Here is a 27870-nt window from a genome sequence, read left to right on the forward strand (position 1 = left end):
AGACAAACAAAAACTAAAGGAGTTCATGACCACTACATCAGCCATGCAAGACACATTGAAGGGGACATTTTGAATGGGAAGGAGAGACCAAAAGTTACAATATAAAGGTAGGAAACATGAAAACAGTAAAAATGAAATTTCTGTAAAAACCAGTCAAGGAAATCACACAAAAATGTTTATAAAATATAATAGCATATACCTAAACCAGGGGGGGGAAGATGAGAAAAGAATGAGTACAAAACTGAACAACCATCAAGTGAATATAGACTGCTATTTGCAGAAAAGGATATATACAAACCTCATGGTAACCATATATCACAAACTACTAATAAACATGCAAAGAATAAAGAGAAAGTAATCCAAATATATCACTAATAAAAAGTCAACGAAACATGAAAGAGAGAAAGACAAGAAAGGATCAGAGAAAATCTCTAGAAACGACCACAAAACAAGTATTAAAATGGCAATAAATACATATCTGTCAATAATTACTTTGAATGTAAATGGACAAAATGCTCCAATCAAAAGACATAGGGTGTCAGAATGGATAACAAAGAAGACCAATCCAAATGATTCTTCCAAGAGACTCATTTCTGACATAAAGTCACTGGAAGATTGAAAGTGAGGGGATGGAGGGATATTTTTCATGCAAATGGATATCAAAAGAAAGCCAGAGTAGCTGTACTATTATTGTCATCATTATTATTAATTATTATTTTTTAAATAGTAATGAAACAGGCAATAAGGAGGGCACATGATGTGATGAGCACTGGGTGTTATATGCAACTGATGAATTACTAAACTCTACAACTGAAACTAATGAAATACTATATGTTGGCTAATTGAATTTAAATTTAAAAATGGTAATTACAGATAAAGAAGGGCACTATAAAATAATAAAGAGAATAATCCATGTAGAACATATAACAGTTGTAAATATTTATGCACACAACATGTGACCACCCAAATATATAAAACAATTAATAACAAACATAATGGAACTAATTGATAATACTACAACAAGAGTAGGGGATTTTAACATCCCACTTAGATCAATGGACAGATCATCTAAACAGAAAGTCAACAAGTAAAGAAAAGCTTTGAAAGACACACTGGACCAGATAACAGATATATGCAGAACATTCCATCCTAAAATAACAATCTGTATTCTTTTCAAGTGTGCGTAGAACATTGTCCAGAATAGATCACATATTAGACCAAGAAACAGGCCTTGACAAGATTGAAGTTATACCACGCACCTTTGCTGACTACAAAGCTATGAAACTAGTAGTCAACCGCAAGAAAAAACTGGAAAGGTCACAAACATACGATGGTTAAAATATGTACTAGTAAACAATGAATGGTCAACAAGGAAATCAAGGAAGAAATAAAAATTATATATGGAAACAATTGAAAATATAAACAAAATGGTCCAAAATCTTTTGAATGAAACAAAAATGGTCCTAAGCGGTAAGTATATAGCACTACAGTTGTACCTCAAGAAGCAAAAAATCACCAGTAAAAAACCTAAACTTATACCTAATGGAGCTAGAAAAAGAACCAGAAACAAAGCCTTAAGACAGAAGGAAAGAAATTATAAACATTAAAGGAGAAATAAGTGATATAGAAACTGAATAAACAATAGAACCAGGAGCTGGTTCTTTGAAAAAAAAAATCAACAAAACTGATAAACCTCTAGCAAGACTTTACAAACACAAGAGAAAAATCCAATTAAATAAATTCACAAATGAGAGAGGACAAATAACAACCAACACCACAGATATATAATCATAAGAAAATATGAAAAACTATATGCAAAAAATTGGATAATATGGAAGAAATGGATGAATTCCTAGAAACGTATAAATTACCAAAACTGAAACAGGAGGGAATAGAAAACATGAACAGACTAATAACTACCAAAAAAAACTGAATGAGTAATCAAAAAACTCCCAGCAAACGAAAGTCCAGTACCAGATGGCTTCACAGGTGAATTTTTTTTTAAAGATTTTATTTATTTATTTGACACAGAGAGAGACAGCCAGCAAGAGAGGGAACACAAGCAGGGGGAGTGGGAGAGGAAGAAGCAGGCTCCCAGCGGAGGAGCCTGATGTGGGTGGGGCTCGATCCCAGAACTCTGGGATCACGCCCTGAGCTGAAGGCAGAAGCTTAACAACTAAGCCACCCAGGCACCCCGGCTTCACAGGTGAATTATACCAAACATTTAAAGAAGACTTAATATTTATTCTCACACTATTCCAAAAAATAGAAAAGGAAGGAAAAAATCCAAATTCGTTCTTTGAGGCGAGCATTACCCTAAAGCCAAAACCAGATAAAAACACCACTGAAAAATAGAACTTCAGCTGAATATCCCTGATGTACATAGATGCAACAATCCTCGATAATATATTAGCAAATCATATCCAACAATACATTTAAAAAATCTTACACCACGATTAAGTGGGATTTATTTCTGGGTTGCAATGGTAGTTCAATATTCACAAATCAATCAAGGACAATCGACAGATGCAGAAAAAGCATTTGAGAAAGTACAGCATCCATTCATGATAAAAAAAAAAAAAACTCAACAAAGTAGGGTTAGAGGGAACATACCTCAACATAATAAAGGGCATATATAAAAATGCCACAGCTAGCATCATCATTAATGATGAAAAACTGAGGGCTTTTCCTCTAAGGTCAGGAAGAAGGCAAGATGGTCCACTCTCACCACTAGTATTTAACATAGTACTAGAATGTCTAGCCACAGCAATCAGAAAATAAAAAGAAATAAAAGGCATCCAAATTGACAAGGAAGAAGTAGAACTTTCACTATTTTCAGAGGACATGATACTATATATAAAAAACCCAAAAGCCTCCACCAAAAATCTGCTAGAAGTGATAATCAAATTCAGTAAGATCCCAGGATAAAAAATCAACATAACTGCTGCATTTCTTTTTTTTTTTACAACTTTAACAATTTATTTATTTTTTTTCTCTTATAATAATATTTTTTTATTTTATTATGTTAGTCACCATACAGTACATCCCTGGTTTTTGATGTAAAGTTCGATGATTCATTAGTTGCGTATAATACCCAGTGCACCATGCAATACGTGCCCTCCTTACTACCCATCACCAGCCTATCCCATTCCACCACCCGTCTCCCCTCTGAAGCCCTCAGTTTGTTTCTCAGAGTCCATAGTCTCTCATGCTTCATTCCACCTTCTAATTACCCCGCTTTCTTTATCCCTTTCTTCTCCTACCGATCTTCCTAGTTCTTATGTTCCATAGATGACAGAAACCATATGAAAATTACTGCTGCATTTCTATACACCAATAATGAAGCAGCAGAAAGAGAAATTAAGGAATCAATCCCATTTATAATTGCACAAAAATAGTAAGATATAAATATAATATATACCTTATCAATGAGGTGAAAAAACTGTACTCTGAAAAGTATAAAACATTTATGAAAGAAATCAAAGATGACATAAAGAAATGGAAAGACATTCCATGACCATGGATTGGAAGAACAAGTATTGTTAAAATGTCTATACTACACAAAGCAATCTACACACTTAATACAATCCCTATCAAAATGCCCCCAGCATTTTTCACAGAGCTAGAACAAATAATCCTAAAATTTGTATGGAACCACAAAAGTCTCCAACCACAAAAGATTGCCAAAGCAATCTTGAAGAAGAAAAGCATAGCTGGAGGCATTACGGTTCTGGACTTCAAGTTATATTACTACTACAAAGTGGTAGTAATCAAAACCATATGGTACTGGCACAAAAATTGACACAGAGATCAATAGATCAGAAGAGAAAACTATGAAAATAACCCACAAATATACGGTCAATTAATCTTTGACAAAGCAAGAAAGAATATCCAGTGGGAAAAAATCTTTCTAACAAATGGTGTTAAGAAAACTGGACAGACACATGCAAAACAAAGAAATGTGAATACTTTCTTATACCATACACAAAAGTAAATTCAAAATGTATTAAAGGTCTAAATGTGAAACCTGAAGCCATAAAAATTCCTGAAGAGAACACAGGTAGTAACTTCTTTGACATTGGCCTTAGCAACTTATTTCTAGATACGTCTCCTGAGGCAAGGGAAAAAAACAAATATATGACTTCATCATAATAAAAACGCTCTGCACAACAAAGGAAACCATCAAACTAAAAGACAACCTACAGAATGGGAAAAGATACTTGCAAATAACATATCTGATAATGTGCTAGTATCCAAAATATATAAAGAACTTATAAAACTCAACACTGAATAAACTAATAATATAATGAAAAAATGGGCAGAAGGTATGAATAGACATTTTTCCAAAGAAGACATATAGAAAGCTAACAGATGCATGAAAAGATGCTCATTAGCACTTATCAACAGGGAAATGCAAATCGAAACTGCAATGAGATATCACCTCAAACTGGTACAAATGGCTAAAATCAACAACACAAGAAACAGTTGTTGGCTAAGATGTCAAGAAAGGGGAACCCTCTTGTACTGTTGGTGGAAATGTAAACTCTTGCAGCATCTCTGGATAATAGTATGGAAGTTCCTCATAAGATTAAAAATAGAATTTCCCGAGGATCCAGCAATTGCACTATTAGGTATTTACCAAAAGAATACAAAAATACTAATTCGCAGGGATACACACACCTTGATGTTTATAGCAGCATTATCTACAATAGCCAAATTATGGAAACAGCCCAGTATCCATGGACTGATGAATGGATAAAGAAGATGTGAGATATATATATATATATATATATATATACTAGTAATAAAAAGAATGATATTTTTCAATTTGCAACAACATGGGTGGAGGTAGACAGTATTAGGCTAAGTGAAGTCAGTCAGAGAATGACAAATACCACGTGATTTCACTCATATGTGGAATTTAAGAAACAAAACAAAGGGGAAAAAGAGAGAGAGAGAGAGAGGCAGACTATAGAGAGCAAACTTATTGTTGCCAGAATGGAATTTGGTGGTAGGATGGGTACAATGGTGATGGGGATTAAGGAGTACAGTAATTGTGATGAACACCAGGTGATGTATGGAAGTGCTGAAGCACTTTCTTGTACACCTGAAACTAATATTACACTGTATGTTAACTACCTGGAATTTAAATAAAAACTTAAAGAAAAGAAACTATACAACTCAACACCAAAACACAAACAAGCAACAATATGATTAAAAAGATGGGCAGAGATATTGAATAAGTATTTTTCCAAAGACACATACAGTTGTCAAAGTACACATGAAAAGATGCTCAACATCAATAATCATCTGAGAAATGCAGATAAAAACCATAAACAGATATCACCTTACATCTGTCAGAATGGCCAGTATCAAAAGACAAGAAATAAGTTTAGTGTTGATATGGACAAAAAGGAACCCTTGTGCACTGTTGGTGGGAATGTAAATTTGTGCACCAATTTGAAAAACATCGAGGATGTTCTTCAAAATATTAAAAATACAAATATCATATCTAATAATTCCACTACTGGGTATTAACTCCCCAAAATGAAAACATTAAGGCAAAAGATATATTCACCACTATGTTTATTGCAGCATTATTTACAGTAGCCAAGATATGGAAGCAATCTGAGCCCATTGATAGATGATTGGATACAGAAGATGTAGTGTATATATATACATTCAGTCATCTTATTCAGTCATAAAAAAGGATGAGATCTTGCCATTTGCAAAGCATGGAGGGACCTAAAAGGTATTATGCTAAGTGAAATAATCAGACAAAGATAAATACCATGCGATTTTACTCATATTTGGAATCTTCAAAAAAAGAAACAGATGAAAACAGAATCATTCTTGTTAGTAGAGAGCAAGTTGATGGTTGCCAGTGGGGGGTGGGCAAAATGGGTGAGGGAGCTGGGAGATATAGCCTTCCAGTTATGGAGTGGATAAATTACAGGAGTAAAAGATACAGCATAAGGAATGTAGTCAATGATATTGTAATAGTGTTGTATGGTGACAGATGGCAGCTATATTTGTGGTGAGCATAACATAATGTATCAACTGGTGAAATCACTGTCTTGCACACTGATTATCAACTATGCCTGAATAGAATTTTTTTTCAAAACTAAGTCTTAGAACTGTAAGTGGATATTTCTAAGTGAAACAAAGCCAGTCTGAAAAAAAAATAGTGTATGATTCCACCTATATGGCATTGAAGGAAAGACATATCTATAGAGACACTAAAAACCAAGGGTAATAATGAAGGGATGAATCTGTGGAGTGCAAGAGATTTTTAGGACAGTCGAACTGATCTGTATGATACTTAAAAGGTTGATACATGGAGAGGAGATATATGGAAATTCTCAGTAATTTCTACTCATTTTTTTCCTGTAAACCTTAAACTTTTCTAAAAATCAAGTCTATGGATTTAAAAAGGAAGGACTTCACTGTACCCAAATAAATAGGGTTAAAGAGGTAGATTCCAGATAGAGGCATGAGTAAGAGTAAGCTAAGGTGAATTCAAATTGTAGAGTGCTGCAATTAGTTCAGTGAGGCTAGAGTAGAGCATACATAGATGAATATCCTGAGATAATGAAGCTAGAAAAGTAACTTCACATGGAACCAAAGAGCTTATTATTTATTTATTTATTTATTTTTGTTGTCGTTTTCTTTCTTTTTTTATTATTATGTTATGTTAGTCACCATACAGTACTTATTTTTTATTTTGGAGATGGTAAGTAGCCACTGAAGTCCTAAAATTGGAGTGGAAAGGTAAATGAAATGGCATAAGAGAACCAACCAGAAAGACAGGGTACCAAACCAGGATGATAGGATTGGTACCTGACTAGAAATGGCAAGATGTTACAGAGGTCAACATCTCTTGGAATTGAAATGAGCATGGGATTTTAGGAGTATTAGAGTATCACTGATGTTTGTAGCCTAGATACCTAGGAAGAGATGGTGCTATTCACTTACATAAAAGTTATGAGTTGCTGGAATACCAAAATTCTTTGAAAATAATGCTTATAGTAGCTAGCATGATGACCTTGGGGTAAACAGGGAAGAGATGATCCATTTTGGTGATTTTAAAAAATAATTTAATTACCATACTATTAAAAGTCTATATATTTCTGGCATGTTACTAAATGAGCCAGATTGTTGGAGTGTGGTGTACTTTTGATGGCCCTTAATTTAATGTTTTCAACTTTGGAAAAAGTTGATTTACATAATTCAGTATTTGCATATGCTTTGCATGTGCAGCTCATGTGGGGTCACTGTTAAACTAGCCAGAGATGTAAATATTAGCTTAGAGTCTAAGGTATTGCAGTCAATTGACAGTTATTGCAGGTCATGATCTGGAAGTGTAACTTTTAAGTCCTTCATGGTCTTTTGAAATGTTTGATGAATTGTACTTTAAAACTGTCAATAAGCTGTTAAATTCTGTTTGTAGTCTGTGTTTAGTTTGTACGTCAATTGGACTTTAAGTAAGCACGTGACTTGAAATGGCCAGTTGATGTCTGAATGACGCTGAAAATCTTTGGAGAATGAGGACAGATTATTACACCGTTAAGGGAAAAGTAAATTGAACAGAGGCTTATTTAAACATTTGTGTGGTAAAGGGAGGCACTGATGGCTACTTTTCATCTACAATTTGGTCAATTTTCTACTAAAACTCTGAGTACACAAAGAAGAATTGAGATCTATAATTATCTTGGGTAAATGAGAGCCTTATATAGAAACCAATTTACATCATTGAGGGTTACTATTATGTTGAGCATAAAGTGAAGGTCTAGGAAAAAGATAAACAGTGATTAATTTAATATGTGTTATGTAATATCATTATAGCAAATTCATATGATGAGTATAGTATAAAAATGCATAGACATCAAGTAATTTTGGAATGCTAACTGAAAAATTTGTAGTTTAAAAGGGGGTGCAGAGGCCATTTTTTAATTCAGTGTTTACACTGTATTGAGGTTTCTTTAATAAATTAATAATCACAGAAGGAAACTTCATAACTGAAAAGTTGGGTTTGGCAGATTGTTCCTTGAAAGGATTTAGAGATAGTGAGCCATAAGTGAATTGATAGGGGGAAAGTTTAAAATTTATTAATATTCTGTGGGGATTTTCAGTTATAGGAAGTAGAGTATGTTCTTCTTGGTTTCCATGCAGAATTTCAGTTTCTAAACTTTTTTAAACCATTGTGTAATTTTATTAAGAGTGCATTTTATGGCTGTTTTTATCACAAATATTGGTGACTGTTGCATTCTTTATATAGGGGTTCCTTCAATTGAGATGATCACTTTAGTGTTGCATGAGACCTGTTAAGTTGTTTTATTGTATTGCACAATTTTGATATTTTGTTGTTGTTGTTAATGGTTTTAATTCAACCATCATTGTTCAGCCTAGGAGACAGTCCTTAATCAACTAATAGCATTTTTTTTTCTAGGCTGCCTTTGTCCTAAAAGTATGTGTTTTGAGAGTTTGTATTACCATTACTGTTGTTTTGAGGAATGATATTTAGGAAGACTCTGTTTATACTTCCTATTGATTCATTGCTGTTCACTAGCTATTGTGATCTTCGATGCAAAAAAAAAATAATGAGGGGACAGCAAAAAGGATAAAAGGATTTTATTAATACTAGATAATTGTGTGTGGGATCAACAAAAACACTATCCATTGTAGATTTCTATAATCTATAATAATTTAGGAAAATTAAAGGCAAGGATATTTCAGAACACCTGTTAAAGATTACTGGTTTCTGGGCTTCTGTCCAAATGAAGGCAAGATTACTGTTGAGGCAACAGTTTAAAATACATTGTAGAGTACCATGTTTTACTTATCATAGTAATGTTAATATCTGTAATGTTAGGCTAACCTTCCCTAACCTCTGCTCAAAGGTGTTTCCTCACAAATCCCAACCTCATAATTTGTTACATTTTTCATGATGTAACACAAGTTACACATATGTAATGTGGATAATACTTGAAAGATATTCATTAAGAAATTTAAAATGTGTGAAAACTATTTCAGTTTGCATAAGAAAACAAACAGAATTCTAGATACTACTCAATGGTGTTGGTATTTGTTATTAAACCGAAAATAATTTAAATGTTTTTATAGAGGAGTTACTCCGTATTGATAAAGGCTTCAAATTAGAGCCATCACGTTCATTTTAGAGATTATGACTAAGAGGGTAGAACATATTCCAAGGGGCACCTGGGTGGCTTAGTTGGTTAAGGATCAGACTCTTGGTTTCGGCTCAGATAGTGATCTCAAGGACATGAGATTGAGCCCTGCATTGGGCTCTGCACTCAGCACAGAATATGTTTCAGATTCTCTCTCCCTCTGCTTCTCCCCCCACTCACACACTTTCTCTCTAAAGTAAATAAATAAATAAGATCTTAAAAAAAAGGACGTATTCCAAGTCTTATTTTCTTTAATAATTCTGAAGCCTAAAGAATCTACATCCTGTCTTACCAGCAACACTATTATATTTTCTAAAGAAGGTGTTAAGTTAGAAGCTACTAACAAATCAATATATTATAATGATTAAAAAGAAAGTTACTTCTTATTGAACAAAATGTTTGGCTTAAGGATTTTTATTTACTTTTATGGGTAAAACAAATTGCGTCATATAAATATTTTGAGAGTGAGAGCAAGAACAAGGAATAGATAGAAGTTTATAGATATAGGAATATTTTTAAAAAGTATAAAGCAATATTAAATCTTAGGTACAATTAACTGCCCAAAGAGATATTAGGATATGATAAAACTTGATTTAAAAGAAAAGCCAACAAGAATGAATCCAGATACTTTTTTTTTTTACTATTTCATAGCATTAATTTTGATGTGATTTTCCTTTTCCAAATGTAGTAATTTAATGTGCACTGTCTCTTTTAGGACTGGATCTGCCATTTATGATGATGCCTCATCCCCTACTTCCAGTCAGCTTACCTCCTGCATCAGTTGCCATGGCAATGAATCAGATGAACCATCTCAATACTATTGCCAACATGGCTGCTGCAGCCCAGATTCACAGTCCACTCTCCAGAGCTGGGGCCTCTGTTATAAAGGTAAGGTTCATGATTTGGAAGAGGGGACAGGCTTTAATTACATGTAAATTTTGAGAAAATATTAGCAATACCACTGAATCTTCAGTATAAACACACAGCTCACTGACTCAGTTGCTTAGCATATAGTATTGATTTTATTTCTGTCTAGGCCTGCTAAGGTGTTTTATTGTTGTTGTTTGTTTGTTTGTTTCCATGACCACAGACATCACTTTTAATTCCAGCTTCATGTCTTGCAATCATGAGCACAGTGTGTGGGAGGCATAGCAAGACTAATGGCACAGTAGAATAGTGTACAAAAATCATTACCATTGCTAGGGTGAAATAAAGTATACACTGTGCATCTTTTTGGTGTTTGGGAAGCAGTTCTGTGGTAGTATAAACCATACAGGACTTGTAGTCAGAAAGACCTAAGTTTTGATTCTGATCCTGCCACTTTACCTCAACAAGCTTGGATATGACATTAACCTGCATGAACTTGTTTCCTCAACTGTAAACTAAATGTTATAGTAATAATCTATCCCACTTACTTCATTCATTGTCCAGAGACAATACGAGTAAAATATAAGTTAAAAAAACTGTGAAACATTAAGCATTTATGATAATTTATAGCATTATCATTATAATCATTAGAATACTATTTTTTTTCAAATTTTCATGACCATTGGGTAATGAAGCACAAGTAATATTTTATAATCTGTCCTGATGTTTTCTATTAGTTTGGCATATGGCCTCTCTGCCCTCTCTGCAAGTATCATGTGAACTTGGCTTTTTAGTATTTTTTCTTTCTTTTGGCAAGGAGATAATACAAGGGTACAGGGGATCAAAAGAGTATGGTTAATAAGAACAACCCATTAACTTGTCACTTATTTCTTTTATTTATTCAACAAATATTATGCCCTTCATGTATACATGTTGTATGGGGCAACATGGGATATAGGTAAAGAAGACATAATGCCTGACTTCAAGTACTCACAAACTAAATGTGATACAAACAAGTGCCCATTTATCTTGCACTAACAAGACAGACTGTGATGAATGGTATAGAATATCACCAAGTATTATACAAATTTAGAGGCGGGGCTTATTATACCTAGCTTGGCAGAAAGAGGGGGAAAATAACAAGAAAAACATTATAGTTGTTGGATTTGAACTGGACCTTGGCAATATAGATATGATTGTAATAGATGTACATGGGGGAATATGGAAGAAAGGCAGAGGAAATGTAAGATTCTGGCTATTTTTCTTTCATTTTAAATTAGCTTCCAGTTTGGGAGATTTTTAAAAAAATAGGGGAAATTTGTGACATAAACTTTTGTGGGAAAGGACAAGAAAAATTGATAATTTTTTATTAAGCTCCATATATATTTACATGGCCAAGTAGAAGTATGATTCCTGCAAAGATTGTGGCCCTCAATAGATCAGTCTACTGTAGCTCATCAAAACTTTGTTTGAATATTTGATCAGAGGCTAAACCAGGAAACAGAGTAATCTTTGAGAAAAATAAAGCATCCATGAACATATTTATTTATTTTTAAAAAAATTTTTAAAGATTTTATTTTTTATTTATCTGACAGAGAGAGAGATAGCAAGAGGGAGAACACAAGCAGGGGGAGTGAGAGAGGGAGAAGCAGGCTCCCCACAAAGCAGGGAGACTGACTTGGAGCTTGATCCTAGGACCCTGGGATCATGACCTGAGCTGAAGGCAGACGTTAATGACCGAGCCGCCCTGGTGCCCCCATCCATGAACATATTTAAAAGATGGAATAAATTTCTGATAATTTTGAAATTGGGTGACTACACTAAGTAAATGTGACCCTCACACAAAATTAGAAAACTATTAAGAAACAAAGCATGGTTTAAAGTACTTGCTTTGAAATGATGAAAAACTGCTTTTAGTAGAAGCATGTTTATGGCTTTTCAAAAATGTATTTATTCAGCTTTCTTAATGATTATTCAGACTGAATCAGCTACATTTTGGTTGAATTCTTGGGACGTATGGTAGCTTTGCCATGAATTTGGAGTGAAGAGGTACTTGGGGAGGAGCTCATGACTAGCATTTGCTTATTGGTGGTGATGATGATGGAAATGGAAATGATAATTATCTTCTCCTTAAATAATCCAAATATTGTTAATATATTAAAGCAATAGAGCTATATTTTTGTTTACTGCTAATTTGACTGTTTCATATGCGACTTTAGAAAGAGAACCTTTACAGACATAAAATTGGATACTGCTTTTTAAAGCTGATATTATATAACATGCTTATTTAAGTCTTACCAAATATGAAATTTGTATCTACTTTCATATAATTATTTTAACCAAGGTCAGTTGAAAACAATCTATTTATTTTGAATGCTCTTTGATAAAATTTTTCTACAGATCTGTAGAAGTAGATTTCTATCAGAGAATGGTAGGGAAATGAAGAAAAAATGTTTTATTTTGTTTTGTTTTTAAATAGTTGATTTCTGTGAATAGTGAGAGGCTTTTAATATTGTTGCCAAGTTTTATTTATTTTTTACAAAGATATTATTATATAATTTCAACTACTAGTTTTAAAAATAATTCACAAGAAATAACATAATAAAAAACTTTCTAATTAATTGCCAAATAGGTGTTAATATATTGAAATTTTTAGCGCTCCTTTCAAGAATAGTTATCAATATGATACTAAGCTCTAAGGACAGAAATTCCACACCTCAGTTGATGTATATTTTAATAGAAATTTGTTTTCAATATGCTTCTTGGTGAAGAACACTTTCAAGTTCAATCTGTTAGAATCCTACAGGCAGTGGGCAAACCTACGTATTGAGACTTTTTCGTATACTATGATTTGGAGGATATGGGGACTATTCAAACAAAAACATGTTTTATTTACATTTACAGATTTTTAAAAGTTTTTATTTAAATTTCAGTTAGTTAACAGACAATATAATATTAGTTTCAGGTGTACAACACTGAGATTCAATACTTCCATACAACACCTGGTGCTTATCACAGCAGGTGCACTCCTTAATCTCCATCACCTATTTAATTCATCTCTCCACCACTCTGCCCTCTGGTAATCATCAGTTTGTTCTCTATGTTAAGAGTTTGTTTCTTGCTTTGACTTACTCTCTTTTTTTCCTATATGCTTATTTGTATTGTTTCTTAAAATCTGTATGAGCGAAATCATAGGTTTTTGTCTTTCTCCAAATGGCATTTCACTTAACATAATACTCTCTAGCTCTATCCATGTCATTGCAAATGGCAAGATATCATCTTTTTTATGACTGAATAATACACCACTATATATATATGGACACACACACACACACACACACACACACACACACACACACACCACTTCTTTATATATTCATCAGTTGATAGACACTTGGGCTCTTTCCTTAATTTGGCTATTGTAGATAATGCTGCTATAAACACCGGGACATATGTATCCCTTTGAATTAGTATTTTTGTATTCCTTCGATAAATACCTACTAGTGCAATTGCTGGATTGTAGGGTAGTTCTATTTTCAACTTTTTGAGGAAACTCCATACTGTTTTCCAGAGTGGCAGCTCCAGTTTGCATTCCCATCAACAGCCCAAGAGGGTTTCCCTTCCTCCATACCCTCGCCCACACCTGTTGTTTCTCATGTTGTTGATTTTAGCCATGCTGACAGGTGTGAGGAGATATCTCATTGTACTTTTGATTTGCATTTCCCTGATGATAAGTGATGTTGAGCATTTTTTCATGTGTCTGTTGGCCATCTGTATGTCTTCTTTGGAAAAATGTCTATTCATGTCTTCTGTCTATATATAATTGTATTAAACCTTTTTGTGTTGTTGACTTTTATAAGTTCGTTTTATATTTTGGATACTAATCCTTTATCAGAGTGTCATTTGCATGTATCTTCTCCAATTCCTTAGGTTTCCTTTAGTTTTGGTCATTGTTTCCTTCACTGTGTAGAAGTTTTTATTTTAATTTAGTTCCAATAGTTTATTTTTGCTTTTGTTTCCCTTGCCTCAGGAGACATATCTAGAAAGAAGTTGCTACAGCTTATGTCAAAAAGGTTACTGCCTGTGTTCGCCTGTAGGATTTTTTTTTTTAGAAAAAGTTAATTCTGATCCTTTATTTAAAATAAAGACATTAACTGTTACCCCATGCTATGTTGGCAAAACATTTAACTCAAGCTCCTGAAGTATACTGCTTTTATACCACAGATATTGAATTGTGATCCTTTACCATTATAGACTAATTAAAAATGAAATTTTATGGCATCTCAGCATGCAATCTGCTTTTATTTATTTATTTATTTATTTATTTATTTATTTTAATAATCATATTTTTTTATGTTATGTTAGTCACCATACAGTACATCCCTGGTTTTTGATGTAAAGTTCGATGATTCATCAGTTGCGTTTAACACCCAGTGCACCATGCAATAATGTGCCCTGCTTACTACCCATCACCAGCCTATCCCATTCTCCCATCCCCCTCCCCTCTGAAGCCCTCAGTTTGTTGCCTCTAGGATTTTAAATGTTTCATGTCTCACATTTAGGTCTTTAATCCATTTTGAGTTTATTTTTATGTTTGGTGTAAGAAAGTGGTCTTTCAGAACTTTCATTCCTTCACAAGTTGCTGTCCAGTTTTCCCAACATCATTTGCCCTTTGTTGAAGAGACAGCCTTTTTTCCATTACGTATCCCCCCCACTTTGTCAAAGATTAATTAAACATATGGTTGTAGGTTCATTTTTGTGATTTGTCCTCTTTTCCTGTGATCTATGTATTTATTTTTGTGCCAGTACCATACTGTTTTGATCACTACAGCTTTGTAATATAACTTGAAGTCTGGAATTGTGATACCTCCACATTTGCCTTTCTTTTTCAAGATTGTTTTGGTTACTCAGAGTCTTTTGGGGTTCATTACAAATTTTAGAATTGTTTTTTCTAGCTCTGTGAAAATTGTTGTTGGCATGTTGATAGAGATTACATTAAATGTAGATTGCTTTGGATAGTATAGACATTTCAACAAAATTTATTCTTCTAATCCATGAGCATGGAGTGTCTTTCCATTTCTTTGTGTCATCTTTATCAATGTGTCATTGTTTTCAGAGTACTATTCTTACACATTTTGGGTAGGTTTATTAGTAAGTATCTTATGGATTTTGGTGCAGTTGTAATTGGGATTGATTCCTTAATTTGTCTTTCTGCTGCTTCTTTTTTCCTGCATAGAAATGCAACAGATTTCTTTACATTGTTTCTATCCTGTGACTTTACTGAATTTATCATTTCTAACAGTTTTTGTTGTTGTCGTTGTTGTTAGTTTGCTTGGTTTTGTTTGTTTATTTTGTGGAGTCATTTTGGTTTTCTATGTATAATATCATATCATCTGCAAATAGTGTAAGTTTTACCTCTTTCTTACCAATTTAGGTGTCTTTTATTTCTTTTTGTTTTACAATTGCTGTGGCTAGGACTTCCAGTACTGTGTTAAATAACAGTGGTGATAGTGACATCCCAGTCTTGCTCCTGACTATAGAGGAAAATCTGTCAGTTTTACCCCATTGAGGACAATAATATCTGTGGGTTTTCATATATGGCCTTTATTATGTTAAGGTAAGTTCCTTCTTTTTTTTCTTTTAAATATTTGTTTGAGAGAGAGAGAAAGAGAGAGAGAGGGGGAGAGAGACAGCATGTGAGTGGGAGGAGAAGCAGAGGGAGAGAATCCTCAAGCAGACTCCCTATTGAGTGCAGAGCCTGAACCAAGGCTTGATCTCAAGACCAATGAGATCATGACCTGAGCCAAAACCTAGAGTTGGACACTATTAACTAAGCCACCCAGGTACCTCTAGGTATATTCTTTCTAAACCTACATTTTTTTTTTATCATGAATGGATGTTGTGCTTTGTCTAATGCTTTTCCTGCATCTATTGAGATGATAATATGGTTCTTATTCTTTCTGCTATTGGTGTGATAACATTATGTTGATTGATTTGTGAATATCGAACCACCCTTGCAATTTGTGAATTGATTGATTTGTGAATATTGAACCACCCAGGAATAAATTCCACTTAATCATGGTGAAAGATTTTTTAAATGTATTGTTGGATTCCGTTTGTTAGTATTTTGTTAAGAATTTTGCATCTATGTTCATCAGGGATATTCACCTGTAATTCTCTTTATTAGTGGAGTCTTTACCTGGTTTTGATATCATGGTCATGCTGTCCTCATGGGTTGAATTTGGAGGTTTCCCTTCTTTTTCTATTTTTTGGAAAAGTTTAAGAAGTATAGGTACTCACTTGTCTTTACATGTTTGATAGAATTTGCCTGTGAAGCCATCTGGCTCTGGATTTTAGCTTGTTGGGAGTTTTTTGATTACTGATTCAATTTCTTTGCTGGTAATTGGTATGTTCAAGTTTTCTATTTCTTCTTGTTTTAGTTTTGCTAATTTTATGTTTCTAGGAATGTGTCCATTCCTTCCAGGTTGTACAATTTGTCAGCATAATATACTCTTAAATTGTTTGTATTTCTGTGACATTGATTGTTATTTCTTTTCTTTGTTTTTGATTCTATTTATTTGGGTCCTTACTCTTTTATTTTTGTTAAGAGGAGCTGGAGGTGTATCAATTTTATGAATTTTTTCAAAGTACCATCTCCTGATTTTTTTGATCTGTTCTGTTGTGTTTTGTTAGTTTCTATATAATTTATTTCTGCTCTAGTATGTATTATTTCCTTCCTTTGGCTGGCTTTAGGTTTAATTTGTTGTTCTTTTTCTAGCTCCTTTAGGTGTAAGGTTAGGTTGCTTATTTGAGATTTTTCTTGCTTCTTGACATAGGCCTGTAATGCTATATACTTCCCTCAGAACCACTTTTGCTGCATCACAAAGATTTTGGACCATTGTGTTTACATTTTCACTTGTTTCCATTTTTTTAAAGTTTATTATTTGATTTCCTTGTTAATCCATTCATTGTTTAGTAGCATGTTGATTAATATTCATGTGTTTATGGTTTTTCCATTTTTTTTTCTTGTAGTTGACTTCAGGTTTCATAGCACTGTGGTCAGAAAAGGTGCATAGTATTACTTCAGTCTTTTTATATTTGTTGAGGCTTGATGTGTGACCTAGTATATGATCTATTCTGGAGAATGTCCCATGTGTACTTGAAAAGAATAAGCACTTTGTGTTTTAGGATTGAATGTTCTGAAAATATCGGTTCAGTCCATTTGTTCCAGTGTCATTCAAAGCCATTTTTTCCTTGATGACTTTCTATTTAGATGATCTGTGCATTGATGTACGTGTGGTGTTAAAGTCCCCTACTATTATTGTATTATTATCAAAGGTCCTTTATGTTTGTTATTGTTTTATATAAGTGCATGTTTCCAAGTTTAGGGCATAAATATTTACAATTGTTAGATCTTTAGTTTTGCTTCTCTAGGTAACTTTATCTCTCCTTCTATTCTGAATGATAGTTTTCCTACATACGGCATTCTTAGCTTCAGATTTTTCCCATTTAGCACTTTGAATATATTATGCCACTCCTTCTGGCTTGCCAAGCTCCTGTTGAGAAATCTCTGGCTAGCCTTCTGTGTCTTCCATTGCATGTTAAGGACTTCTTTTGTCTCGCTGGTTTTAAGATTATTTCTTTACCACCATATTTTGCAAATTTAACTAAAATATGTGTTGGCATGGGTCTGCTTTTGTTGATTTTGATGGGAACTCTCTGTGCTTCCTGGATCTGGGTGTCTCTTTTCTTTCCCAGATTAGGGAAGTGTTCAGTTATTATTTCTTCAAAAAATTTATGTCCCCTTTACTCTCTCTTCCTCTGGGACTCCTATAATACAAATGTTGTTACGTTTGATGGTGTCACTGAGTTCTCTAAGTCTGTTCTCATGTTCCATTTACAAATATCTTCTTCCATTCTGTGGTTTGTCTCTTACTTTTGTTGACTGTTTTCTTTGCTGTGAAGATGATTTTATCTTGATAAAGTCCCAGAAGTTCATTTTCACTTTTATTTCCTTTGCATTTGGAGACGTGTCTTAAAAGAAGTTGCTGTGGCTAATGTCGAAGAGGTTACAGCCTATGTTCTCCTCTCTGATTTTGATGGATTCCTGCTTCAATTTGAGGTCTTTCATCCATTTAGTGTTTATCTTTGTGTATGGTGTTAAGAGAATGGTTGAGTTTTCATTCCTTTGTATAAAGCTGTCCAATTTTCCCAGCACCATTTATTAAAGAGACTTTCTTCCATTGGATATTTTTTCCTGCTTTGTCAAAGTTTATTTGACCATAGAGTTGAGGTCCATATCTGGGTTCTCTATTCTGTTCCATTGATCTATGTGTCTGTTTTTGTGCCAGTACCATTCTGTCTTGGTGATCACAGCTTTGTGATATAGCTTGAAATTAAGCAATGTGATGCCCCCAGCTTTGGTTTTCTTTTTCAACATTTCCTTGGCAATTTGAGGTCTTTTCTGGTTGCATATGAATTTTAGGATTGTTTGTTCCAGCACTTTGAAAGATGCCATTGGTATTTTGATCAGGATGGTATTGAAAGCGTAGATCGCTCTGGGCAGCAACGATATTTTAACAATATCAAAATGGAATGTTTTTCCATCTTTTTGTTTCTTCTTCAATGTCTTTCATCAGTGTTCCAGGGTTTCTAGAGTATAGAACCTTTACCTCTTTGGTTAGGTTTATTCCAAGGTATCTTATGGTTTTTGGTGCTATTGTAAATGGAATCGATTCCCTAATTTCTCTTTTTACAGTTACATTGTTAGTGTAGAGGAAAGCAACTGATTTCTGTGCATTGATTTTGAATCCTGCCACATTACCGAATTGCTGTGAGTTCTAGTAATTTGGGGGTGAAGTCTTTTGGGTTTTCCACATAAAGTATCATGCCATCTGTGAAGATAGAGAGTTTGACTTCTTCTTTGCCAATTTGAATACCTTTTATCCCTTTTTGTTGTCTGATTGCTGTTGCAAGGACCTGTAGTACTATGTTGAATAATAATGGCAAGAGTGGGCATCCTTGTCATGTTCCTGATTTAAGTGAAAGGCTCTCAGCTTTTACCCATTGAGAATGATATTCACTGTGGTCTCTCCATAGATGGTTTTTATGAAATCGAGGAATGTTCCCTCTATCCCTATACTCTGAAGAGTTTTAATCAGGAAAGGATGCTGTATTTTGTCAAATGCTTTTTCTGCATCAGTTGAGAGAATCATATGGTTCTTGTCTCTTCTCTTATTAATACTTTCATCACATTGATCAAATGACACTTCAGATAAAGGACTGGTATCTAAGATCTATAAAGAACTTCTCAAACTCAACACCCAAAAAACAATCAAGTCAAAAAATGGGCAGAAGACATGAACAGGCACTTCTCTGAAGAAGACATACCAATGGCTAATAGACATATGAAAAAATGTTCAACATCATTAGCTATCAGGGAAATTCAAATCAAAACCACATTGAGATACCACCTTACACCAGTTAGAATGGCAAAAATTGACAAGGCAAGAAACAACAAATGCTGGAGAGGATGTGGAAAAAGGGAACCCTCTTACATTGTTGGTGGGAATGCAAGTTGGTACAGCCACTTTGGAAAACAGTGTGGAGGTCCCTTAAAAAGTTAAAAATTGAGCTCCCTATAACCCAGCCATTGCACTACTGGGTATTTATCCCAAAGATACAGACGTAGTGAAGAGAAGGGCCATATGCACCCCAATGTTCATAGCAACATTGTCCACAATAGCTAAATTGTGGAAGAAGCCAAGATGCCCTTCAACAGATGACTGGATACAGAAGCTGTGGTCCATATATACAATGGAATATTACTCAGCCCTCAGAAATAATGATTACACAACATTTGCAGCAACATGGATGGGACTGGAGGAGATTATGCTAAGTGAAATAAATCAAGCAGAGAAAGACAATTATCATATGGTTTCACTCATTTATGGAACATAAGAAATAGGAAGATCAATAGGAGAAGGGAGGGAAGAATGAAGGGGGTGTAAACAGAAGGGGGAATGAACCATGAGAGACTGTGGACTCTGGGAAACAAACTGAGGGCTTCGGGGGGGGTGGGGGATTGGGATACGCTGGTGATGGGTATTAAGGAGGACACATATTGCATAGTGCACTGGGTGTTATATGCAAGTAATGAATCGTGGAACATTGCATCAAGAACTGGGGATGTACTGTATGGTGACTAATATAACAAAATAAATATTATTAAAAAAAAAATAATAAAAAGAATAAAAAATAAGAAAAAAGGAAAAGTATACTTAGATCACAAGATGTTATTTAAAAAAAAGAAAGAAAAAAAGAAAGAAACTTTCATGTTCATCTACTTATCTGTGTGAATGGCAATTTTCTCTGTATTATGTAGCCAACAGAAAATAAAAGTTCAGATACTGAAAAAAAAAGAAAATTTAACATTGAACATTTTGAAAGAAATGCCATAATTATGAAATTTGATTTCTTTCTGACAAATCCACTGTGAATTAGGGAAAGACACAATAAACTGATTCACCTTCTTTGCTAGTTTGCTATAACAAAATACCATAGACCGGGTGGCTTAAACATGATAAATTTATTTATCATATTTCTAGAGGCTGGAAAGTCCAAGATCAACGTGACTTCTGTTTCCTGGTGAGAGCTCTCTTTCTGGCTTCTAGATGATCACCTTCTCACTGTGTTCACACATGGCCAAGGTAGACAGGAAGCAAATTTTCTCATATCTCTTCTTAAAAGGGCATCAATCCCACCATGAGGGCTCCCCCACGCCATGACTTTATTAACCCTCAGAAGCCCCATTTCCAAATACTTTCACATTAAGGTTAGAGTTTCAACATAGGAATTTAAGGGAGATATTCAGTCAACAGAATATACAATCTAATGTGATTATAGAGTCACCTGTGCTAGCATCTCTACAGTTAATGATCTGCTGGTATTTCCATTGTATCCTTATTTTCAACATTTTTAAAATATTTTATTCATTCATTTGAGAGAGAGTGAGAGAGAGCACAGGAACAGTGGCAAGAGGCAGACTTAGAGGGAGAAGCAGACTCCCTGCTGAGCCGAACAATGTGGGGCTCCATACCAGGACCCAGAGATCATGACCTGAGCCTAAAGCAGATGCTTAACCATCTAAGCCACCCAGGTGCCCCTATTTTCGGCATTTTAAAACTCACCTGCAGAAAAACAAATTTAAATCAGAAACATATACAGAAAGAGATTAGGGCACATTGCACAAAAAGTCCAAAGTACATGTTTAGTTATAATAAAATTTATTAAAGTTCAGAAATAGAGCTACCATATTTATTCATATGTTTGAATTATTCAATTCTTCTTTTTTTAATTTAATTTTTTATTTTTATTTATTTATTTATTTTTTGATGTAAAGTTCGATGATTCATTAGTTGCGTATAACACCCAGTGCACCATGCAATACGTGCCCTCCTTACTACCCATCACCAGACTATCCCATTCCCCCACACCCCTCCCCTCTGAAGCCCTCAGTTTTTTTTTAACAAATTTAGATACTCCACACTGTTTTCCAAAGTGGCTGTACCAACTTGCATTCCCACCAACAATGTAGGAGGGATCCCCTTTCTCCACATCCTCTCCAACAATTATTGTTTCTTGCCTTGTCAATCTTTGCCATTCTAACTGGGGTAAGGTGGTATCTTAGTGTGGTTTTGATTTGAATTTCCCTGATGGCTAATGATGTTGAACATTTTTTATGTGTCCTTAGCCATTTGTATGTCTTCATTGGAAAAGTGTATTCATATCTTTGGCCCATTTTTTGATTTGTCTATTTGTTTCTCATGTATTGCGTTTGAGAAGTTCTTTGTAGATCTTGGACACCAGTCTTTTATCTGTAGTATCATTTGCAAATATATTCACCCATTCCGTGGGCTGCCTCTTGGTTTTTTTGACTGTTTCCTTGGCGGTGCAGAAGCTTTTAATCTTGATGAAGTCCAACAAGTTCATTTTATCTTTTGTTTCTCTTGCCTTTGGAGATGTGTCATGAAAAAGGTTGCTGTGGCCGATGTCATAGAGGTTGCTGCCTATGATCTCCTCTAGGATTTGGTGGATTCCTGTCTCACATCGAGGTCTTTCATCCATTTAGAGTTTATCTTTGTGTATGGTGTGAGAGAGTGGCCAAGTTTCATTCTTTTGCATGTAGCTGACCAATTTTCCCAGCACCACTTATTGAAGAGACTGTCTTTTTTCCACTGGATGTTTTTTCCTGCTTTATTATTCAATTATTCTTATTTACATATCTTTTTTTTTTACTTGCAAGAAAAACTTTACCTTTTTTCCATATCATTTAAAAATGTCACTGGTGTGCGGGGCAGGGGGAACATGCTGCAATTTTAAAAGAAGGTTTCATATCCTTCTAAACACCTGTTACTCTTCTTTAGCATAGTTTGTGCTAAGCTGATGCCTGTGCTTTGCCACTGATGATCATGAGACTGTGATCCCAATTTCCTTTGGAAGCTGGTCTTACAGCATGTGATTTGAATATTAGGCTTATATGATAAATAGGGTTATCGATTTAGTGAATGACTGGCCTACAAATCATATTTAATTTCCAGCACTTACCACTTCTGATTAAAGGTCCTGAAGCAGCTATTTTAATATTTCTACACTTCAGTTTTTCTTTCTGCAACATAGATCTCACTTTCTTTACACTTTTTCTGTGTTTACATTTCTTCTGATTGAGTCTATATCAGAAAACTGTTTGGGTTAATGTATAAGTCATGTTAGCTCCTCATTTTAATTCAGGTAGGCCCAATTGGCATTTGTTAGCAAGCCCATTTGTTAACTAATTGAATCAGAATAAGCCACTGATACCTAGTTTAAAACGTTTGTGGGTGCGTACATTTTTTTGTTTTTGTTTTTCAATGATTGAGTTCCTATTATGCATCAGGTGGTATTTAAGGTTTATAATCTAATGTGGAGAGACAAACAATGAACAGGATTAATAGTTCTATGATTTTTTATTAAACATTTAAATAGACAAAATGAACTCATGTACTATTTTGAAAACATGGTTTTGCAGATTTTGTTTTATACTCTGTAAGACCCAGGTTCCTGAGTCATAGCAAGAATGGAAACTACATATAATGATTTGAATTTTCCTACATTCTCTGTTTAATGTTCTAATAGTACATGTTTTGTTACTGTATGATGTTAGTTTCTAATTTTTCAGGTTCTTTTAAAGGAACTGTGTGGGATACAGACTACTGTAATTGAATGCATTTTACCTAATACATATTTTTATCATATGACACTCTACTTGTGCTTCTTTGAATGCTCATAAACTCAAATGAATACAATATTTAGTGTACTTATTCATATACTTAAATATTTGCCTAGTCAGATGATGTTGAACATTAGAAAGAAATAAAAACCTCAGATTCCTATAATGGACTTAAACATTCAATGTTTTTTATTTGGGCCAGCATCCAATGGTGTGCCTGTAAGCCGTATATCCAAAAAAAAAGACCCCAAACAACACAAAATAAAAAGGAAAAGCTCTGACTTATACCATTTTCCAATTTCTGTGTTGTAAATATTTCCGTCATGGCTGATTTCAAGTTACCATCATTTTAACACCTGGCTCACAAAATTACTGAATATTTAGCAATTGGCCTTAGCTTGAACAGGCTCCAAAATAATACTTTCCTTCTAAAAACATTATATGAAATAAGGAATGTTTATCAAATCAAACTCTCCATGCCAATCTTCCTTCATATCCATTAAACAAAACAAAAACTCTTCAAACTAGTTTACCTACTAATTTCTATTTCTTCAAAATAACATAACATATTAACTAAAGTATGAGAAAACTCTATAAAAATCAATGAATAAGTAGTTTGTTTCTCAATGGAAATTATACCACTTCACATAGACTGATGTCAAATTGAAAAGAACATGATTCCATTTGGGCCTTTTTCTTCTACCAATGTGTAAATATTTCTACCTCAGTGTGAGAAACCTTTCGTAATCAGAGGTGTGGATTCCTGCAAATGCCCTCAAATAGTGAAAACTAACACAAAGAAGAGTAGACATGGCTGTCTATTCACCACTCCTGTCATATTTTTAAAATTTTCTTTTCACAGGTAGGAGAGAAAACCATAGCTTTTAAAGGATCTGAGAAGTGATGTGACTCTTAGAAGTTTATACTTCTAAAATTATACATATATCATAAATTATATATATATATTTACTTAGAGTTTAATAAATTTCCCTATCTTCATGGATGTAAACCATGTAACCATTGTAATTAATGAGTTTTATTTTTTAAAATATTTTATTTATTTATTTGATAGAGCATGAGAGAGCAAGCATGATCTGGGGGAGGGGCAGAGGGAGAGGGAGAAGCAGACTCCCCACTGAGCAGGGAGCCCAAGCAGGGATTGATTCCAGGACCCCCATGATCATGACCTGAGCTGAGGGCAGACACTTAATGGACTGAGTCACCCCGGCACCCCAACAATGAGTTTTAGATGCATAGAACATATCTACTATAGCAACACTGTTCAATACAGTAGCCACTAGCCACATGTAGCAATTTCAATTTAAATGAAGTAAAGAAAATGAAAACCTCAGTTGCTCTGTTGCAACTAGCCACATTTTAAGCGCTCAGTAATCACATGTCACTTGTGGCTACTAAATTAGACAGCACAAGTATAGAACATTGCATCATTGCAAAAAATTTTATTATATAGCACTGTTTTAGAGCATTAAGTAGGGTGGACTAAAAGTCATGAATCACTGGTAATCTTTGGGGGAGAAGATAATACAGACCCAAAAGTCAGCAAGTATATTGCAGTTAGCCTTGCAGTTAGCCAAAAAGAATAGCTGTTGCTGAAAATTGGCTTACTAAATTATTATTGTCATCATTTTTTGTTAGGAAAGAGGGCAAGAACACAGAATTCACTGATTTTGCAAGATTTAATATGCGCAAAGGACTGTCACATTGCTTTGTCAAAACGCAAAAATGAAACAGACTTAAGCTCCACCCTCAAAAGAATTTGTAGAATTATATACTATTTCTTGCTAGAACCATTATAGTTTGTTAGTGAGGTTATATGAGTTAAGAGGCAGATTTCATTGGAGGCAGTATGGCCTAATGGGTAGCAGCATAGGCTCTGAAGCCAGACTGCCTGCCTGTATTTAAATTCTGGTTTCACCATTCCTTGTTATATGACTGACTTTAGGCAAATTATACCTGTTATCTCAGTTTCCCTCATCTTCCAGTGAAATGGTGAGAGTGATTATATCTACTTCATAGTGTTAACATGAGACTAAATGAGACAAGGCTTGTCAACACACTTAGAGCACTGTTTGGCATTTAGTAGTCAGTGTATATTAGCAAATATTATTTTATTATGTTTTATACTCATGGATCCATATAAAGATACTAGTAAGTAGAGAGCAATATCATGGCCAAGAGCTAGCCTGAGAAAGAAGTAACTTCTCTTATACACGTGCCTCTGTAAAACCCCTATCAGTACCAGAACCAAGGGTTCCCCCCACCGTTAGATACATATACTAGTATTGTACCCTCCATCTACAGAGCATTTGTTCACCAGTCATGACTGATTTGATCTCCATGCAGAGTAAAGAGTTAGGGATCTGGTGGGGACTGGAGAAGAGTGTCTATTCTAATACCAAAATTGATTTGATCCATATTTTATTTTAAGCCATTTTGAATGCTTATGTGTGGATTATTTATTCTTTAATTTGAACTATGAACATTTACATCCCATGTGAAAATACCCATAGACCTTCTTTCTGTCCTCAATAGGTACATTAGTCACTTAATGTTTGTTGAAGGAATGAATTAAAAATAATGATTCTTTGGATATTAGACTTTGGGGAGTATTTCTAACATAAATGATCGTTAGTGATACAGAATTTAATTGCAAAACTGGAAAAGACATTACAAGTTGCAAACAAATGTTTTTTTGTTTTTGTTTTGTTTTTGTTTTTGTCAAAAATAAGTTTGGGAATATTGTTACTCCAAGCATATATTCTTTAGTTCCACCTCAGATTCCTTTACTATTGGTTCAGCAAGTAACATTTGTATCTAATAACTAATATAAGTATAGCAGGAACTGGAAATTGCATTATGATTATTAGGCTTGAAAGGCTATTCATCCTTTAGTTATATCACCAAGTATGGCAAAATCTGGAGAGCAAAATAGGTAAAATACCTGGGGCGCCTGGGTGGCTCAGTTGTTGAGTGTCTGCCTTCAGCTCAGGGTGGGATCCCAGGGTCCTGGGATCGAGCCCCACATCGGGCTCCCTGCTCAGCAGGAAGTCTGCTTCTCCCTTTCCCTCTCCCCCTGCTTGTGTTCCCTCTCTCACTGTATCTTTCTCTGTCCAATAAATGAATAAAATCTTTAAAAAAAATAGGTAAAATACCTGACTGGTATAAGAACCTATTTCCTATTTGACATTTGTACCTTTTTTTTTGTGGGAAACTGTGTTTTTTTAAGTTTTTATTTTAATTTCAGTTAATTAACATACAGTGTTATATTAGTTTCAGGTCACAGTATAGTGATTCAACAATTCTATACTTCATGGGATACTTTGTAATATCAGTGTACCATAGTTTTCTCTGGTAACAAATTTGAGAAATTTAAGTAGGAAACTGTGTTTTGGATGTTTACCAGTACCATCTCATTAGCTCTGGTTTTTGTTTGGCCGAGCAGCTGGCAATTAATGAATTGATAGGAAATGGTCACAAAGCAGTGGCATTAGCATGTGAACATCTGGTATTAAAATTAATCAACACAGAGAGGGTTTTTTATGATAATGCAAATGCACTAAAAAAATCACTAGCTGAGTCTTTATTTTAAATTCTACACCTGAAACTAATATTACACTTTATTTTAACTAACTGGAATTTAAATATAACTTGAAAAAGAAAAATAATGCTCTGTGGCAATGCAAAGCAATTACTATCTTTTAGAACATAAGGTAAAGATGGGTTGAGTGAGAACTGAGGTGTGTGTGTGTGTGTGTGTGTGTGTGTGTGTGTGTTTGGGTGGGTGGCAGAGGTCCAATCCCAAAACATAATTTGGAAGCCTTGCACTTTCCCACTGAACTATCCATTTTCCCACTTGAGGGCATTTGCAAGCTATGAGCAGATATTAAGACTGATTCTCTTAAGCTGTCAGCCTCTTCCAGAACAAGTTGATCTGGGTGAAGATGTGAAAGCATCCTTTGCCCTAATATAACATAGATCACATGTAGGGTGTGCCTATGATTTTGGACTGTTTCATGGTTACATGTTCCAGCTGCATCCCTAATCTGCCTATTTTTTTTTAAATTCATGAAACCCTGCCGTATTCATTTATGTTAACTTTAATAAGATTGTAAAATGGTGATTGTGGAACACAGACTAATTCTTTTTTTATAATAAAGATTTATTTATTTATTTAGTTACGAGGAAGAGAGAGCATGAGTGGGGGGGCAGGAGGAGAGGGAGAGAGAATCCACAGATTCCCTGCTAAGCATGGAGCCTAATGTGGGGCTTGATCCCAGGACCCCAAAATCATGACCTGAGCCCAAACCAAAAGTTGGCTGCTTAACTGGCTGAGCCACCCAGGTGCCCCCACAGACTAATTCTTAAACTGATTTGTAAAGGTCCATAAGTTGTCATGTTTCCAATATTATTCAGAGATAGCAAATTTAGGCATCAAATTCTTCTTCAGGAATAGTAGTAAGCCAAGTTAGCAGCAACAATGAATAAACTTTTCATTTCCCTGTCCCTGATTTTATTATTAAAGTCTGT

The 27870-nt window shown here is 34.4% G+C and overlaps 1 protein-coding gene across 4 annotated transcripts in view; it reads left to right on the plus strand.

The window, feature by feature from the left end:
• DACH2 (dachshund family transcription factor 2) overlaps nucleotides 1-27870 on the plus strand; it is a 798780-nt gene that overhangs the window by 668701 nt on the left and 102209 nt on the right. For all 4 annotated transcript variants that reach the window (XM_034649505.1, XM_034649504.1, XM_034649507.1 and 1 more), the window contains exon 6: nucleotides 9904-10076. In XM_034649505.1, the coding sequence (XP_034505396.1) occupies nucleotides 9904-10076 (173 nt within the window). The remainder of the gene's footprint in view (nucleotides 1-9903; nucleotides 10077-27870) is intronic.

Source organism: Ailuropoda melanoleuca, chromosome X (genome assembly GCF_002007445.2).
Source record: "Ailuropoda melanoleuca isolate Jingjing chromosome X, ASM200744v2, whole genome shotgun sequence".
Lineage (NCBI taxonomy): Eukaryota > Metazoa > Chordata > Mammalia > Carnivora > Ursidae > Ailuropoda > Ailuropoda melanoleuca.